Here is a 20,711-nt window from a genome sequence, read left to right on the forward strand (position 1 = left end):
CAAAGACTAAATACACACATGAGGTGATCAGAGAAAGTGGAGACACATGAGGAAACAGCTGACTAGAAAGAAACATAATGACATCACAGGGGAGAGTAAAACTAAACACATTGTACAAAGAAACACAAGACATTTCAACATAAAACAGGAAATATGGAGAGACATAGACATGACACAAACCAGCAGGGAATACTTAACACAGGGGTGATGACATAAAGGGATCTAATAAACAAAGAAGTAAACTAAGTAACCTGGAAGCTACTACCAAAAGAACTAAACATACACAATCAATATCAAAATACATGGAAACTCAAAGCACTGGGTCACACGACCCAGGACCATGACACTGGCTCAGGGGAAGAAGTTTATGCGTTTGGAGGTGTGGGACCTGATTGACCTGAGGCGCCGACCAGAGGACAGCGGGTCAAGCAGGCAGGGTGCAAGGGGTCACCTGTGATAGGTCTGATTTTCCTGAGACAGAACGATCTGGCGATGCCCTTCAGTGGTGGAAAAGTACAGTGAATGATTTTTCGTGGTCCCTGAATAGAAAACATCCAGGCAGTAGGAGAACCCGCTCTCCACTGAGGGGCGGTAGTAGGCCAGTAGCAGCTTCAGGTCGAGTTTGTTCTTCCTCTGGATGCAGAGGAAGTGTGGCCGCTGATGGGCCTTCTGATGGGTCCCAAACTTAAAGTACTAATATCTGAGTTCTTTTGTATGAGGGAGGTTCAGTTTCAGGTTATCAATTCTCAACCTCTGCCCTGTACGCTGTCTCATCAGAGATGAGCCCAATAGCGGTGGTGACATTGGTCTACTTAACGATGACATTGGTTGGGTTGGTGTTCAGTCATAGATATATAGGGCATACAGTAGGGGGCTGAGAATGCAGCCCTACAGGGATATATGAGTAAACTGATGAAAATTAGTTAAAGACATACATTGGTCAATTGTGTATGTAATGTGTAAAACACCCCCGATCAAATTGAGACTTTTCTTTCCTCGGTTTAAAGTTCCTTTCTGTTTGTGAATTTGCAACATTCCCAAGAATGAGCTGCTAGAGATAAAGCTGAAGGAATCAAACTCTGCTGCTTAATGGCTTTTGAGTAGAACATGAATACATGAGCAAGCTCCCGAGTATTGCAGGATGTTTGTCAATGATCTTATCAAATGTAAAGCAGATGGTAGACAAGTTGGCATAAGCTTTGCTTAAAGCATGTCACGTAGATTTCATATTATGTTAGGTGATACCTGCATGGTCATAGTCACTCATGAGATCTTTACTTCCTTGGCAGGTTTGTAAGAAATTTGACATCCCAGTGTCTCATTTTCCCCTTTTCATTTCTGTTTTTAATAAATTATAATTATTGGATCCTTATGAAACAATAGATTTAGAACAGAGGAGCATTTTATTGCTGCCTCTGTTGTCTTGAAATGAAGATATATTCAAGTGCAAACATACTTGTTCAATCAAGAGGAAGGATGTAATAATAAGTTATATGGGATTTGTGAAGGGTGTTGGACAGCCATCCAGCACATGTTTGCCACGACTAGCAATAAATCTTCACGTCTTACACAGGAAGAAGCTGTGAGAAAAAAAAAGTCTGATCTCAATATAAAAGGTAGTCAAGAACCACTCTCTACATTACCCACTCAGGGAACATCAAGTCCACAGTGGCAACAATGAGGGGGAGTTCGGTGGGGTTGTGCTTCCTTGCTTTGACTATAGCCCATGTCACTGAGATCCAAGCCAGATTGGGTAAGACTCAAATAATTTTGGTCTGCTTTTAAACCTCAATTATTTAAATAAATGTAGCTTCTTCATTGATGCATATATGAACACAACATTTATAATACTTCCACCAATATTCATCTTTTATTTACGTGAATGTTTCTCCAGTCCGCAACCATGTGAGCAGCATCTGTAGCACATGGGGCAGGGAGCACTTCAAGACGTTCGATGGTGATGTGTACCAGTTTCCTGGCATGTGTGAATACAACCTGGTCTCCGACTGCCATGACACCTTCCCAGAGTTCTCTGTGCACATGAAGAGGAATGAAAACAATGGAAACCCGACAGTCAGTTATGTGGTGGTCACCATCATCGATTTTGCATTTCACCTCAGCAAGGATGTGGTCACTGTAAACGACCTGCCGTAAGTTTAAAAAAAAAAAAGCAACTCTGATAGAATTATGATGACAATGATAATCTTTTATCTCAGATATATATATATATATATATATATATATATATATATATATATATATATATATATATATATATATATATATATATATATATATATATAAACAATACATACACACAATCCTAATGACATGAATTAACCACTAAATCATCATCAAGTCTGAAATGGAGTAGGAAGAAATATCCACATGCTTATTAATCTTTGATTGATTGATTGATTGATTGACCATGTTCATCATTACGCACACTTCCCCTCAGCACTTGTATACACTCATAAAAAGCACAGCTGAAGTTCACAGAGTGATTTACTAATGCAAAAGACTTTATTCATTACAGAGATGCTTCTTATATAATGTTAATTATAGATATAAATGAATTATAATTGTCAAAAAGATATTATCTTTCTTCTCAGTGTCAAACTGCCACACTACGAGGCCGGAGTACAAGTGGAAAGAAATGCAGTCTACATCAAGCTCCAGTCCAAAGTTGGCATCATTGTCATGTGGAACCTTGATGATGCAGTCATGGTAAATCCTTAAAATAGACAGATCCAATAGGACATTATTTTAAACACATTTCTTTAATTAATGACTAACAGCCCAACCTCCAGAAATACTTAGCCATACTTTTATATTTTGGTCTGTGTGGCATTTAAATAAACACATTGTCCTCGAGTTGAATTGCTGATTACCTGGTTCACTACAACAATAGTTACAGTGGTTACTATTGTCCTTGCATACATGTAAAGTCCTTAAATGTGGCAACTTTGATGCATTCGTTTCATTTTATTTTGTTATTATTATATATATTATATATTATATATATATACTGTATTAATATCTTAAACATGTCATGTCTGGTTTCTAAAACTTTTTCTAACCCTTTACTCCATATTTAAGGTGGAAATTGATAATGATTACACTAACCGCACTTGTGGACTTTGTGGAGATTTTAACGGTGTTCCAGTTTACAACGAGTTCCTCCTTGATGGTAAAAGCTGTTCATCATTCATTAATTTTTTAAATCTTCAATATGCTGGCTATTGCGTGTCCCTACTAATGTAATTGTATGCAAAAGGTCGGAAAATCAGCCCCATTGAGTTTGGCAACATACATAAAGTCCATCGTCCAAATGATGATTGTGAGGACCCATATGAAGAGGAAGATGTCTCACAGGAAGCTATGAATGTGCCAGAGTCATGCAAAGAGTTTGTGAGTTTTGTTACCTACTTTAGCCAGGTTTAACGAAAGAGATCTGATGTTTTTTTTTGTTTGCATTAAATAATTGTGCATGTGTTTACTGTCGTTTAGCAAAACACCTGTGAAGAGATGCTGCATGCAGAAACCTGGAGCTCCTGTACCAAACTGATTGACCCCGAGCCTTACATTCAGGCCTGTGTGCAGGACATGTGTGGCTGCACCAACCATTCAGATGACTTTTGTGTCTGCAGCACACTCTCTGAGTTCTCTCGACAGTGTTCCCATGCAGGAGGGGAGCCTCCCAACTGGAGGACTTCTGAGTTCTGTGGTAAAGTTTTGTTTTTTCTTTCTTTTTCTTTTTCTTTTTGTATTTTATATATTAAGCGGTAGAGAGAGTACCAAAACACTGAAATCACCTGAGCCAAGTATATGGTGAAATTTGGCAAATGTCAGAAGTAAAATAAGTGCACAAAAAAATCTGCTGTTTTTACACTCAAGTGAAAAACTTCAACAAGTTGATGTTTAGACACTTTGCGTAAATTCCCACTTCCTTCACAGCCAAACAGTGCCCATTCAACATGGTTTATGAAGAGAGTGGATCCCCTTGTGTGGATACCTGCACGCATCAAGACACAAGCTCATTCTGTGAGGACCACAAAATGGACGGCTGCTTCTGTCCTCCTGGTTAGCGCGCTTGTCAAATAAGTTTCTTTCTACACACCTGTTAAAGCTTCTCTTTTCATGGGATGTTACCTTCAAATGCCAACCTTCCATTTCAGGAACCGTGTTCGATGACATTTCCATGAGGGGGTGTATTGCTCAGTCTGAATGCCAGTGCAAGCATGGAAAAATCTATGAATCTGGTGAAGTTTACAGACAGGAGCGAGAGGAATGGTAATGTTCATAATGCAATCAGAATGTAATTTTTAACAATGTGTCTGCATATTTTGTTTTCTTAATGAATTTGGGGTTTTTTTTTTCAGCACATGTTTTGAAGGTAGATGGGCTTGTGAAAGTCTTTCAACACCTTCTACGTGTGCGGTTGAAGAAGGTTCACATGTAACCACCTTTGATGGGAAAGACTTCACCTTCCATGGAGACTGTTACTACACCCTGGCAAAGGTGGAAAGAAAGGTAAATGAGCCTTAGTACAGTACAGTCAAATTTTAGACAATACTGTGTTGGGCACATGTAAGTAAAAATATATTGGATTAGGCTACATTTTTTTTCTTTTGCTTACATTATGTGTATTTCAGGATGATGCAAGCCCTGCGTTTACCATTCTGGTCAAACTGGTACCATGTGCACACCAAGAGTATGACACCTGTCTGAAGACCATCAAAATCCTGCTGAACAATGACAGACACAATGTGAGTTTAATACCGGGCTCGTGCTTTAAATAGATACTGACAGCTGCAACATTTTAATGATCGATTCTGTTTTTATTCAGGTGTTAACATTCACTGCTGATGGCGCAGTAAAGCAGAATATGCAGAGTATCAGTTTGCCGTACTTCTCAGGTTGGTCGGAAAATAAGGAACTTTCGATTTAAGATGTTACTTTCATTTATGCTGAGATGTAAGAACTTAGCCACTGAGCCACTGATACCACTGATTTTTGTGTATCTCTTCATTCACAGGGGATATCAGTATATTCCACGCTTCGTCCTTTCACATCATCCTCCAGACCAGTTTTGGTTTGCAAATTCAGATCCAACATGTGCCTCTCATGCAAGTCTATGTCAGCCTGGAGCAGAGCTACAGAGAAAAGACACGTGGTAAGTTTTACATTAGTCTTAAAGCATTATATCACGAGGGCTAGTATGCATTTATTAAGTAACTATTTATTGCAAGACTTAAAGAATGCTGTCTGTTGAAGATGGTTATATCTGTGCATTTCGAAACAAACTTTGCCATTTGCAGCTTAAACAAATGAAACAACAGCAGATTATGTTGACTTCAGTGATTCATATGTTTTTTTTTTAAATTAAACACTGCCAGCAACCTTATTACAACCTTTTGGCTAAAAGGTTGTAATAAATGGCCTCGCCCACTCTTAGAGCTACAGCGAGAAATTTAAAAAATAATGAAGGCGCTCGTAATAGACTGTTAGCTTCTTCAGATGAAAAGGAACCAGTTAAGATGGTGTGGGCAGCTAACTGGTATGCCAAAATAAAAAGGCTATCTTGAAGGTTCAGTGAAAAGTAGACACTGAGGTAGCCAAAGAACATAATAGAGAAATTGTGTTGTATGTGACCAGGGATGATCTCAGGATTGTCCCACTCTGAATACCACCCAACTAGCAAGTCATTGAAAATAATTTATTTTGATATACTTTTTTCTTTAGCATTCTTATTTGCATTTCATGATAATTTCTTCATTAAGAATCTGTAATTTTTAGGTTTATGTGGGAACTACAACATGGTCCTGTCTGATGACATGAACACTCGTCAGGGCATTGTGGAGGGAAGTGCAGCAGCTTTCAGTAACTCCTGGAAGGCTAGCCATATATGCCAAGACAGAGAAGACAGACTCGATGACCCTTGTTCTTTCAGCGTGGAAAATGGTAAACTGGAAAGTGTTTTTGTCCATCAAGTTTATTTCTTATTCCTTATTTTATTGTCCACGTTTATGTTTTTTCTGAACTCCACCTATTTGTTTAGTGGGTTTGGATTAATTAGTAACTATAAATTGGTCATAGGTGTGGATGTGAGTGTGAATGGTTGTCTATCCTCTATGTGTTAGCCCTGTGACACACTGGCAACGTGTCCACGGTGTGTCCAGGGTGTACCCTACCTCCCACCCACCCCGCGACCCTGACAAGGATAAGTGGAAGAGAATGGATGGATGGATGGAAGGAAGTTTATTTCTTTAATTGCTATCATTTTCTTGAAACTTACTTTCCAGGCACTAATTGCAGCATATATAAACAAGCAAGAAATATAAGCAAGAAATGACATTTTTACTCATCTACTTATAGAAAAGTATGCCAATCACTGGTGCGCCTTGCTACGACAGCCAAATAGCACCTTTGCAGAGTGCCATTCTGTAGTGGATCCTGAGATTTACTACAAGGTACAACACAATCTATCTGTGTTTCTTTAACTAAATACAGTGGGACTGTAATACAATAAAAATGTGTTCACTGTTTTCTACAGCGATGTACTTATGCTAGCTGTAACTGTGAGAAGAGCGAGGACTGCCTGTGTGCTGTATTCTCCTCCTACACAAGAGCTTGTGCATCAAAGGGAGTGTTCTTGACAGACTGGAGAGAGAATGTGTGCGGTAAGTGTATCTGAAACAGCTCAGTAATGAAGTTTGATGAGCGTGTTCTTTTTTATTAGTTAGTCCAAAACTATGAGGTAATCATTAGCATATTTTCTGTAAAACAGAAAAATACACCAAGAACTGCCCAGCATCTCAGACCTTCTCTTACAAAAATCAGAGATGCCAGCTGACTTGCAGCTCATTGAGCTTAAAGCAGCAGAGCTGCACCTCTGATTTCTTGCCTGTGGATGGCTGTTCCTGCGCTGAGGGTCACTACCTAGATGACAACGGCATCTGTGTCCCAGTGGCAAAGTGTCCCTGTTACCATAATGAAGTCTACGTAAAGTCAGGCAAGTCCATCAGCACCAACAACGAGCGCTGGTGAGTCACTTCAGGATTTCAAATGAAACATCCTAAACTAAGGATTAAACAGGACCGTAATACATGTAGTATGATGGATTTACACAGACTTGGCTTTTTGTGTTGTATCTTTATAATTCTGGTGACTTTTTCTAGCATATGCACCAACGGAGTTCTTCATTGCCATTCTGGGAGAACCCGCATGTCAAGTCAGTTTTTTTTCTTCTTCAATGAGAGAGTTTTTTTAAGACAATATATAGTATATTAAAGGAATTTGTACTTTTTTTCCTACAGTTTCTACAGCTTGTCCTTCTCCAAAAGAATACTTCAACTGCTCCACTGCAAGCGCAGGAGTTGTTGGAGTGCAGTGTGCTCGAACTTGTTTAAATCTGGACAATGATGATTGTGTGAGTTGTTTTTGATGCACCTCCAAGTCTGAAAAAACAATATCTGATAAATATTATTTATTTATTTATTTATTTATTTATTTATTTTTTATCAATGTGGTCTTTCTATCCTCCCAGGATGCCACAGAGTGTGAATCTGGTTGTCGGTGTCCCAGTGGCCTCCTTGATGATGGTAAAGGTTTCTGTGTGAAAGAAAGTGACTGTCCATGCAAACATGATGGCCATCTCTATGTCTCCGGGACACAAATACCTAATCAGTGCAACACCTGGTAGGATCTTATTTTATTTTTTTAGTTATTTTCTAATTAATACTTGTAGAGTAATAAACAGTATGTGATATATATGACATGTTTTTCTCACAGTATTCAAATTGTACTGTATTTACTTTTTTTTTTTTGATACATTTAGTACCTGCCAAAGTGGAAAATGGACATGCTCTGAGAAAAAATGTCCAGGAACTTGCATTATTTATGGAAGTGGTCACTACACCACATTTGATCAGAAAACATATGCATTTCAAGGACAGTGTGGCTATATTGCTGTAAAGGTAAATAATGTATGCCAGAATCATCCAAAGCACAGCTGTCACCTAAATTGACCTTGTCATGTCCTGATCTAAAGTTTCTCATAGAAATAAACTCTGAACAATTAGGAGTAAAGTCAGTTATGCAACTCTAATTTCCTTTGTAAAAAAAAAGTTACATGCCATTCACACTGTATATTTTGTTTACCAAATACAATTACTTACTTAGAACTCATAGGTGAAATTGCAAGGAGCAAATGCCTTATATTGTAAATAATATCATTTTTTCTAAGTGCAAAGATTTGAGACAGTTAAGAATTACCTACACTGTGTCTCCAAAAGTCATTACATAAAGATTCAAAGGCAGTTAGTCAATATATAACATGTAAGTGCATAATCTTGTTCCTGTTATCGTCTACTTTAGCCCCCAAAAAACACAAAGTTTAATCTTTTTTTTCCCTTTTTTTTTTTAACAGAACAACTGTGGCAATAAAACGGTGCACAACAGCTTTGGAGTTATCACTGAAAATGTACCTTGTGGCTCTACGGGCACCACCTGCTCTAAAAAAGTCAGAATTCAACTGGGGGTAAGATCACTTATAAACAATATCAAAGCTTTCTTATGCCATCAATAGTAAATCTAAGTAAATATATTTTCAGCATTGCAATTGAACCAACAGAAATTTCCTTTCCTTCATTACAGAAAAATGAAATTAAACTATCAAGGGGAAGAGTTGAAGAGGGTGATCTGGGACATGGACCTGATATCAAGTACAAGATAAGGAATGTTGGCTTGTATGTGGTTGTAGAATCTGAGATTGGGATGGCAGTGATGTGGGATCGCAAAACAGCTGTTCGGATCCTGCTTGAACCAACGCACAACGTGAGTCACAGTAACTGTTACATTAAATTCTTGCATTAAAGTTTTACTATTTTATTGTACCCTTTTTTGTCTGACCACATACTTGTGGTTTTCAATACCTCATATTGAAAAAATTAACAGAATCATTTCTAAAAAAGAAAGAAAATTCCTAGGAGCCTAATATATTAATGAAATTATGATAAATGTAAATCACTAAATTATATTTATTAAGATCTCACATTGCTCGATTGACTCTTTTGTTTATTTGCACAGGGAGAGGTGTGTGGCCTGTGTGGTAATTTCGATGGTGATGGACAGAATGACTACACCACTCAGGGTCAGCTGGTGGTGAGCAATCCACTTGAGTTTGCAAACAGCTGGAAAGTGTCTAGCTCTTGTCCAGATGCGGAGGTGAACATTGATCCGTGCGTAGTAACACCCGGTCGACATCAGTGGGCAAAATTGATGTGTAGCATCATAATTGGAGAAACATTTAAAGAATGCCACAAAAAGGTAATGAGAATTTGTAACTTGTTCACATTCACGCAAATCTAAAACAATGCTCTAAAAAAATCATCATCAAATTTGCACCACTGTTCAGGTTAGCCCTTTTCCATTTTATGAAAACTGTGTAAAAGACTCATGTGCCTGCGACACTGGAGGAGACTGTGAATGTTTCTGCACAGCAGTTGCAGCTTACGCTCAGGCTTGCAATGAGCATGATGTTTGCATTGCATGGAGAACTCCAGAGATCTGTCGTGAGTAACAGTTTGTTTTTTGTTTTTTGAGGCTTTAAATTCTTGTGAGCCTGGTGTTTGCAACTACAGAGATCTATATATCAATCTGCTCAGTAAACATACCCCATCATTTTTCGTATTTTTTACTTTATTATTATTAATTAATAAACTTGATCTTTTCTGTATCAAGCTACACTCAATAACCAATAGGGACCAAAGTGGACACGTGCTTTTGCAAGCTTATAAAGCATCTGAAACGGAATTTTCTCATTTTTACAATAGTCAGACAATTAATTAAACCACTCCGGACAACACATTTCTAAGTGTTAAATGCAAAAGAAAATGGATGTGCAAAGTGATTGTTCCAGAGTCGGTGTTTGGTTTGTGTTAGCTTAAAAAAATCCTGTAATATAACATGTTGGGCTCTATTGAAAAGGATATGCAATTGTAGTGGGATCATTCTTAAATACTGAGTGTAGGTCAAATGTGATTAACGATAATCACAACAAAAATAATATGTGGAAAAGTGAAAGGAAACAAATTTTGCATCTGTAATAAGTAAAGACTTATTACTTATGTAATCTAACATCAAATATACTGCAGACAATATTTGCTTTAGTTTATAACACTTGCATATGTAACACATTCACTTCAATTTAAACTCAGTGTATATTATAGTCAGGGTTACTTATTTCCAAAATCAAATAAATAATCTCATTGCAATCTTTTTATTTTAGTGCAATCAGACAGAAATTCCAAAATATTTTCAATAACCTTATTAAATTTTAATGTGAGAGTGGAGTTTGAACTGCATTCACATTATAAATTGAAATTTCATATATTTTAGTCAACATTTTAATCATCTAAGTAAATGGCATAATTTGTATCTTTTTCTCCTAGCTGTCTATTGTGATTACTACAACGACCCATTTATATGCACGTGGCACTATAACCCTTGCCACTCTCCATGCTACAAGACCTGTTTGAATCCAGAAGGTGTATGTTTGAATCCGATACCCACCCTGGAAGGTAGGAGGTTCAGTCGTGTCAGTTTGTATTACCTTGAATCAGATAAATGTGCCATTCAGAAATATTAATTAAGGTTATTATGTGATATCCTTTTATACAGGCTGTTACCCTGTATGCCCAGAAGATAAGCCCATATTTGATGAGAAAAACAAAACATGTGTGGATGTATGTGAGCCAACTACGACAATACCTCCAACTACCACAACTACACCTACTACAACAACTACGACTACACCTACTACAACTACACCTCCTACAACTACAACCACTCCTACTACTACAACTACACCAACACCTCCTACTACAACAACTACGACTACACCTCCTACAACAACAACCACTCCTCCTACAACAACTACACCAACACCTCCTACTACAACTACGACTACACCTCCTACTACAACAACAACACCAACACCCCCTACTACAACAACTACGACTACACCTCCTACAACAACAACCACTCCTCCTACTACAACTACACCCACACCTCCAACTACCACAACTACACCTCCTACAACTACAACCACTCCTACTACTACAACTACACCAACACCTCCTACTACAACAACTACGACTACACCTCCTACAACAACAACCACTCCTCCTACAACAACTACGACTACACCTCCTACAACTACAACTACTCCTTCTACAACAACAACCACTCCTCCTACAACAACAACACCAACACCTCCTACCACAACAACCACTCCTCCTACAACAACAACACCAACACCTCCTACTACAACAACTACAACTACTCCTCCTACTACAACTACACCTCCTACAACTACAACCACTCCTACTACTACAACTACAACCACTCCTCCTTTTACAACAACTACGACTACACCTCCTACAACAACAACCACTCCTACTACTACAACAACACCAACACCCCCTACTACAACAACTACGACTACACCTCCTACAACAACAACCACTCCTCCTACAACAACAACCACTCCTCCTACTACAACAACTACAACCACACCTCCTACAACTACAACTACACCTCCTACAACTACAACTACTCCTCCTACTACAACTACACCTCCTACAACTACAACCACTCCTACTACTACAACTACACCAACACCTCCTACTACAACAACTACGACTACACCTACTACAACTACTCCTCCTACTACAACTACACCTACACCCCCTACAACCACAAGTACAACCACAATCTCATCGACTACTTGCATTCCAAGTACCACATGTGCGTGGTCAGACTGGTATGATGTGGATGATCCAACGGACAAAAGTGATTGGGAAACATACAAAAACATCACAGATAGCGGTCTTCAAATATGTGAAGATATTCAAGACATTGAGTGTAGAGCGGTACTATACCCGGACAAAACCTTTGATGACTTTGTGACTGAAACTGGCCAAGTTGTTAGTTGTGATCAGGACACTGGTTTAATATGTAGAGTAGAGGATCAGACCAGACCTCCAAGAAAGTGCTATGACTATGAGATAAGGGTATATTGTTGTAAGATATGTTCAACAACCACATCCCCTAGTACCACGACTACATCAACACCTCCGACTACCACAACTACACCTCCCACTACAACTACAACTACACCTCCAACAACCACAACTACACCTCCTACTACAACAACTACGACTACACCTTCTACAACAACCACTCTTCCTACTACAACCACAACCACACCTCCGACTACCACAACTACACCTCCCACTACAACAACTACACCTCCTACAACAACAACCACTCCTACTACTACAACAACTACACTTCCTACTACAACTACGACTACACCTCCTACAACTACAACTACTCCTCCTACAACAACTACGACTACACCTCCTACAACAACAACCACTCCTCCTACAACAACTAAAACCACACCTCCGACTACCACAACTACACCTCCCACTACATCAACTACACCTCCTACTACTACAACCACTCCTCCTACTACAACTACACCAACGCCTCCAACTACCACAACTACATCTCCTACTACAACAACTACGACTACACCTCCTACAACTACAACTACTCCTTCTACAACAACAACCACTCCTCCTACAACAACGACACCAACACCTCCTACCACAACAACCACTCCTCCTACAACAACAACACCAACACCTCCTACTACAACAACTACAACTACTCCTCCTACTACAACTACACCTCCTACAACTACAACCACTCCTACTACTACAACTACAACCACTCCTCCTTTTACAACAACTACGACTACACCTCCTACAACAACAACCACTCCTACTACTACAACAACACCAACACCCCCTACTACAACAACTACGACTACACCTCCTACAACAACAACCACTCCTCCTACAACAACAACCACTCCTCCTACTACAACAACTACAACCACACCTCCTACAACTACAACTACTTCTCCTACTACAACAACTACAACTACACCTCCTACAACTACAACTACTCCTCCTACTACAACTACACCTCCTACAACTACAACCACTCCTACTACTACAACTACACCAACACCTCCTACTACAACAACTACGACTACACCTCCTACAACAACAACCACTCCTACTACTACAACAACACCAACACCCCCTACTACAACAACTACGACTACTTCTCCTACTACAACAACTACAACGACACCTCCTACAACTACAACTACTCCTCCTACTACAACTACACCTCCTACAACTACAACCACTCCTACTACTACAACTACACCAACACCTCCTACTACAACAACTACGACTACACCTCCTACAACAACAACCACTCCTACTACTACAACAACACCAACACCCCCTACTACAACAACTACGACTACACCTCCTACAACAACAACCACTCCTACTACTACAACCACACCTCCTACAACTACAACCACTCCTACTACTACAACTACAACCACTCCTACTACTACACCAACACCTCCTACTACAACAACTACGACTACACCTCCTACAACAACAACCACTCCTCCTACAACAACAACCACTCCTCCTACTACAACAACTACAACCACACCTCCTACAACTACAACTACTCCTCCTACTACAACTACACCTACAACTACAACCACGCCTCCAACTACCACAACTACACCTCCTACAACTACAACTACACCTCCTACTACTACAACCACACCTCCTACAACTACAACCACACCTACTACTACAACTACAACCACTCCTACTACTACAACTACACCAACACCTCCTACTACAACAACTACGACTACACCTCCTACAACAACAACCACTCCTCCTACAACAACTACACCAACACCTCCTACTACAACAACTACGACTACACCTCCTACAACTACAACTACTCCTCCTACTACAACTACACCTACAACTACAACCACTCCTACTACTACAACTACACCAACACCTCCTACTACAACAACTACGACTACACCTCCTACAACTACAACTACTCCTCCTACTACAACTACACCTCCTACAACTACAACCACTCCTACTACTACAACTACACCAACACCTCCTACTACAACAACTACGACTACACCTCCTACTACAACAACTACGACTACACCTCCTACAACTACAACTACTCCTCCTACCACAACTACACCTACAACTACAACCACTCCTACTACTACAACTACACCAACACCTCCTACTACAACAACTACGACTACACCTCCTACAACTACAACTACTCCTCCTACTACAACTACACCTCCTACAACTACAACCACTCCTACTACTACAACTACACCAACACCTCCTACTACAACAACTACGACTACACCAACTACTACAACAACTACGACTACACCTCCTACAACTACAACTACTCCTCCTACCACAACTACACCTACAACTACAACCACTCCTACTACTACAACTACACCAACACCTCCTACTACAACAACTACGACTACACCTCCTACAACTACAACTACTCCTCCTACTACAACTACACCTCCTACAACTACAACCACTCCTACTACTACAACTACACCAACACCTCCTACTACAACAACTACGACTACACCAACTACTACAACAACTACGACTACACCCCCTACAACAACAACCACTCCTCCTACTACTACTACACCAACGCCTCCAACTACCACAACTACACCTCCTACTACGACAACTACAACCTCACCTCCGACTACCACAACTACACCTCCTACTACAACAACTACAACTACACCTCCTACAACTACAACTACTCCTCCTACTACAACTACACCTCCTACAACTACAACCACTCCTACTACTACAACTACACCAACACCTCCTACTACAACAACTACGACTACACCTCCTACAACAACAACCACTCCTCCGACAACAACTACACCAACACCTCCTACTACAGCAACTACGACTACACCTCCTACAACAACAACCACTCCTCCTACTACAACGACACCAACGCCTCCAACTACCACAGCTACACCTCCTACTACAACATCTACAGCCACACCTCCTACTACAACTCCTCCACCAGACTGCCCTGATTGGGGTGTCTCAGTAAGACCCATTACACATAAAAAAATTTTCAATAACTTTGTATTTAATGAGATTTTGACTGTTTTCACTTTTCCAGTAATTAACTTATAGGTTATACCTTAATGAACTCATAGGTATTTGGCAAAAAAGCATCTTAAAGTACCTTTATTATTTTTATTTGTGCTATTTTCTTCAAGCAAAATGAGACCTTCTATTTGTGCAACTGCACCATGGCCAGATGCATAGAGAACAACACAATAGAAATTATTCCATATGAATGTCCACCTCTTCAAAACATAACTTGCACGAATGGAAAGAAACCAGTTCTGGTATATGACGAGTACTACTGCTGTCAATATTATACTTGCGACTGTAAGTTATTTTGTGAGTAAAAAACATTTGTTCCATTCATGTTTTTTCCCCTCCATTAAATTTTTTTTCTTTCTTTTAAGGTGTATGTGAAGGGTGGGGAGATCCACATTACATCACATTTGATGGACTTTACTACAGTTATCAAGGAAACTGTACTTATGTTTTGATGAAAGAGATCTTACCGATACATAACCTGGAGATTTATATTGACAATGTCTTTTGTGATCCAACTGAAGATGTTTCTTGTCCACGATCGATAACAGTATCATATGTTTCACAAGTCATCACACTCATTAATCATAATCTTATTGGAGCTGCACAGTTGGAGGTAAATTTATGCATATATGACTGCCAATATTTTATTGTATTTTTCTGCAAAATAACCAAGATAGATTATTTCATAGTATATTTTTACATATGGTGCAATTATTCTTTTGTAGGCACTGAAAAATGGAGAAAGTTTGAACCTACCTTATTCTCAACAAGGTGTTAAGATCATGAATTCAGGCATTAACCTGATTTTAGAGATTCCTCGTCTAAAAGTGGTTGTTACATTTGGAATAACTGGCTTCAGTGTAACCCTTCCATTCCAGTACTTTGGCAAAAACACACAGGGACATTGTGGTGAGAATGTTCACTAAAATGGCCATATTTCTTAACCCTTACTTTGAGGTTGTACTGCAATATTAACTGTTTAATTACTATTGTCAGGAACATGCAACAATAATCAGGCTGATGACTGCATGTTGCCTGGAGGTAAGCTGGTGGAAAGCTGTGCAGTGATGGCTGACTATTGGCCTGTTGAAGACCTTTACCAGCCCAACTGCCCAACACCACCCGCACTACCTACCAGTGCACCTGAACCACCACCTACCTTAGCTCCATGCAAACCAGACTCCATGTGTGACCTACTTAAAACTAGGTAAGCATGATCTGATCTGTCCCAAAAGTTTATTCCTGTACTATTAACAGTTTGCACTTAAAACAAAATACATTAATTTTTGTGTCTTTTGTTAAAACAGTCTCTTTGCAGAGTGCCATCCATTTGTCTCTCCAGAAAATTTCTACAGAGGTTGTGTTTTTGATAGCTGTCACGTTTCAAATCCAACAGTGGAGTGCACAAGTTTACAGACTTATGCTGCAGCCTGTGCTCAGGCTGGAGTTTGTATTTACTGGAGGAACCACACCACACTGTGCAGTAAGCAACCCCTCATCATTTTGTAAATGTTTTGAAATGGTTGGAATCACAAGTGACACTTTGCCAGCATGTATATAAAAATCAAAGCACAAAACAATGAAGTTCTTTTCTTCATCATCAGCTGGTGAATGCCCATTAGGCAAAGTTTACAAGCCTTGTGGTCCTGCAGAACAGCCAACCTGTCAAGACGAGTAAGTTTCTGCAAAACTATGCAAAAACATTTCTAGGCACTATGATAATAACAAAATGTGGCAAAATATAAATGGTTACAGTGGCAATAAGTAAAAGTGACACTGTTTATCAACTTAACTGAATGAATTTAACTGCTGTTCCAACGTAACTTATTTTACAGTCCAAGTGGACCAACTATGAACTACACTACTGAGGGATGCTTTTGTCCTGATGGAATGAAACTCTTCAACCAGGAGTCTGGAATATGTGTTGAAAAATGTGGTAATTACTTTTTGTAATATTTTCAGTTTACTACTACATACCTAAGTATATGATATAGTTTTAGTGACTTTTTTATTTTCCAACAGGATGTCTTGATCCTGAGGGCATTCCTCGTGAGGTGATCTTCTTCCTCTTTTTTTTTTTCAGAAATTCTATTCTTTATTGTTTACTTACAGGAGAAAATAATATAAGTTGTGGTTTATTCTTTCAGTTCAATGAAAGATTTGAGTACAAATGCCAGGACTGCATCTGTGAAGAATCTACGAAGACTGTGACTTGCAAGCCTAAGGTGTGCCCTCCACCGTCAGCCACTACAGACTGCTCTGCTCCTGGGTTTGTCCTTGTCAACCAGACCAGTCCATCAGACCCCTGCTGTTCTACCTATGTTTGTCGTAAGACATATAGTATCAAAGCACTTTAAAATTTTCCAGAATGTTATTTGATTTTGGTAGTATCTCACTGTGCCATCATCTCTGCAGAATGTCAACCTAACACCTGCCCAGTCACTAATATGAATTGTCCAATTGGATATAAGCCAGTTGTCAGTGTCCCTGATGGAAAATGCTGTGCAGAACATACATGTGGTAATCTCATTCAAACAGTTTGAATCAATCAATCTATCTATCTATCTATCTATCTATCTATGTGTGTGTGTGTGTGTGTGTGCGTGTGTGTGTGTACTTTCATGCAATTCACCTCGTCTTTGTCCAACTCTTTCCTAGAACCTAAAAGAGTTTGTGTACACAGAGAAACTGAATATCAGGTAAATAAGAAGCAGATGACTTGTCATTTCTCACCTTTTTGCCTTTAATGATGGAATAATTATGTATGACCTTCTCTTTATTTGTCAGCCTGGTTCTTCAGTTCCTGTGATTGCATGTCAGGATTGTACCTGTGCCAATCAGATTGACCCCAAATCTGGTCTATTAAAAATAATTTGTGTGTTTCAACAATGCAAAGAACACTGTGAACTGGTAAGAGACAATAAAGCCGTCATCTTCACTTACACCATACATCCCAGTTTGTTTTCCTTTGGTGGCTTTAGTGTGTCACTTGCTAGATTGGGCTTCACAAGCTAACGTCGCTCTCGGTGTCTCACAGGGATATGGATATGTGGAAAGTGATTCAGATGAATGCTGCGGGAAGTGTGTACAGAAACACTGTGTTGTCAACATTAATGGAACCAAACACCTTTTGACTGTAAGCTGGTTGTAACTTCATGTGTTAATTCATCTAAGCCAACCACCAATAAGTGCTTATTTGTGTGTTTAAATAAATACTAGTAAGTTTGTGTGGATTTGTGTATACATCTATCTCACTGCTTTCTAGCAAGGAGAAACCTGGTCACCATCGGAGAATAAGTGTGAACATTACACCTGTGTTAAGAATGGTGAGACTTTAACAGCAAGTCATTCACAGACTGTCTGCCCACCCTTCCAAGAGAGTAACTGCCAACCTGTAAGTATGCTTTTAAAAAATGTTGATTGATTGACTGTATCTGTCTGAAATGAAATGAAACTAAACAAATTTTGTTAATGTTGTATATTTTCCTCGTTAGGAAACAATTCAAACTGCAGCAAACGGCTGTTGCAAAATTTGTGAGTATAACATTTTGATATATAATATTTTAATCAGAGGCAGCACAGTGGCGTGGTGGTTAACATTGTTGCCTCACAGCCGGAAGGGACTTGTTTTGAATCCAGCAGCTAGCCAGGGTCTTTCTGTGTGGAGTTTGCATGTTCCCCTAATGCCTGCATGGGTTCTCTCCGGGTACTGTCTTCTTCCAATAGTCCAGAGACATGCACTTAGTGGAGTTAGGTTAACTGTTGATTCTAAATTCCACATAGGTGTGAATTTAACTGTGAATTGCTGTTTGTCGGTGTTAGCCCTATGATGGAGTCGACAGAGTGTCGACCTGTCCAGGATGTACCTGCCTTTCAGCCTATGACATCTGGATAAGCGGAACAGTATGGATGGATGGATTTACATTAAATAGAAATAAAAGAAACTAACTCAACATCTTTTTTTGTAAAAGGTGTGGAGAAGGAGAAGGGATGCAAGTTAATGTCCATGACAACCCATATTACATTCAAAGGTTGTCAGTCCTCCCAGGAGGTAGATATGCCATATTGTGAAGGATCCTGCAACACTTACACCATGTAAGGATAACCTTAATGTTATATGGTTCCCTGGAAAGTTACAAAAAGTGTTATTTTACCCTTTGACTATATTAATAATCCTGTCCCCTGCTATCTTTAGGTACTCTGAAGCAGCAGCAGCTATGGAGCATTCCTGCTCATGCTGTAAGGAGATAAACTTCAGCAATCGCACTGTTGACCTGGTCTGCCTGAATGGAGACACGGTCCCCTACACATACATGTATGTGGAACAGTGTGGGTGTACCAAGACGGACTGCACCACAGCTCGACATCATGTTCGCAGGAAGAGAAGCTTCACACTGCTGTGATGAAACAGTCCGTCTCTTCACAGATGTGACATTTAAATGTTTCTTCCCATATTTTCTTAAAAATCATTATATATCTTACAAAGTAATTGGTATTGTAGTTTGAGTATTTATCTGCTGATCAAAATTAAAAAGAACTTGCAACTCAGTTCATGTCTCATCTCCTCCATCTTCTTTTTTTCTAGTAAAATAAAATCTAAACATTTATTTTGTGTTTACATTTACATCACACAAACCCTAAATGTACTGTCTTATTCTCCATAAAAACATTAAAGTTTAGCGAGCTGTTTTTTTAAATATACAATAAAGTTGGCAGGGTGAAATTTTGAAATAAAAAGACCAGGAGAGTCTGCATTTTGACTGTTCTTGGTGAAGCAGTAATAAATAAAAATAGGAAAGAGTGGAGATGTGCTTATGGACTGTAGATATAGATACAAAATCACTAAACGCGTGGAGTATTTGAAAAGTGGTAGGGGTGAAACAAGCTGTTACAACATTAGTAAGTATAAGAATGAAACAGAAAAGAATTCAGCAATAATGTTTATTTCAAAGCAATTATACAGCATGAAAAAAGACGCTAGAATTATGTGAGAGCCAGAGTTTCTATTACTTTGAATTCTGCTTTGACAACATACCAAAGACATGGCTAACTTTGCTATTTTACCACAGCCAGTCCACTTATGTAGTTGGAAACACGAATGCTTTTTGGATACAAACATCCTATCACTTCAGTCCTTTATTGATCACATCAGATCAATTTGAAATTATTATTATGAAATTATTCTAGATTTATATACAATTTTTATCTGAATAAAGACACAATATTTTCAGCTTATTATATTTAACGGCTTCACTACATGCAGATGAGTGAATAAACTGTAGACTAGTTACAATGATTTAATAGGTAGTAAACATAAAATAAGTGAAGAAGCACTTTAAGATTTGTGCTTTAATTTGTAAATCAATCAAATATAGCAACACACCTCTGCAATGCAAATTAGTATAACTTTTGAATAGGTTGCTAAAACAACCAGAATACCTTAATAATCCATCCATCCATCCATTTTCATCCGCTTTGTCCGGGGCCGGGTCGCGGGGGCAGCTGTCACGGAGCGCTGTGCGGCAGGCAGGAGTAGGACCC

The 20,711-nt window shown here is 39.1% G+C and overlaps 1 protein-coding gene across 1 annotated transcript; it reads left to right on the forward strand.

The window, feature by feature from the left end:
* The first annotated feature begins 1,657 nt into the window (after window positions 1–1,657).
* Window positions 1,658–19,718, forward strand: muc2.1 (mucin 2.1). Its single transcript, XM_082538088.1, has 43 exons — window positions 1,658–1,753; window positions 1,895–2,150; window positions 2,613–2,727; window positions 3,100–3,190; window positions 3,278–3,411; window positions 3,511–3,727; window positions 3,958–4,083; window positions 4,179–4,293; window positions 4,383–4,533; window positions 4,656–4,769; window positions 4,850–4,919; window positions 5,039–5,176; window positions 5,800–5,964; window positions 6,379–6,473; window positions 6,557–6,683; window positions 6,791–7,046; window positions 7,182–7,234; window positions 7,320–7,432; window positions 7,550–7,701; window positions 7,841–7,979; window positions 8,432–8,542; window positions 8,659–8,838; window positions 9,091–9,330; window positions 9,419–9,575; window positions 10,455–10,583; window positions 10,684–15,104; window positions 15,281–15,455; window positions 15,536–15,783; window positions 15,896–16,079; window positions 16,167–16,377; window positions 16,478–16,653; window positions 16,775–16,844; window positions 17,006–17,106; window positions 17,193–17,224; window positions 17,318–17,498; window positions 17,586–17,690; window positions 17,829–17,869; window positions 17,958–18,080; window positions 18,208–18,306; window positions 18,436–18,564; window positions 18,665–18,704; window positions 19,142–19,265; window positions 19,366–19,718. The coding sequence occupies exons 1-43, from the start codon at window positions 1,678–1,680 to the stop codon at window positions 19,571–19,573; spliced, it is 10,188 nt and encodes a 3,395-aa protein (XP_082394214.1). The 5' UTR covers window positions 1,658–1,677; the 3' UTR covers window positions 19,574–19,718.
* Window positions 19,719–20,711: the final 993 nt, after the last annotated feature.

Source organism: Aulonocara stuartgranti (assembly GCF_965226115.1).
Source record: "Aulonocara stuartgranti genome assembly, chromosome: 7".
In the NCBI taxonomy this organism is placed as follows: domain Eukaryota; kingdom Metazoa; phylum Chordata; class Actinopteri; order Cichliformes; family Cichlidae; genus Aulonocara; species Aulonocara stuartgranti.

Excerpts from the sequence above, each read along its gene's own strand:
- muc2.1 (XM_082538088.1), top strand. The coding sequence starts at position 1,678 with ATGAGGGGGAGTTCGGTGGGGTTGTGCTTCCTTGCTTTGACTATAGCC. Across the intron at positions 7,702-7,840 it reads CCTAATCAGTGCAACACCTG|TACCTGCCAAAGTGGAAAAT; the intron begins GTAGGATCTTAT and ends TGATACATTTAG. Across the intron at positions 17,870-17,957 it reads ACAGAGAAACTGAATATCAG|CCTGGTTCTTCAGTTCCTGT; the intron begins GTAAATAAGAAG and ends TTTATTTGTCAG.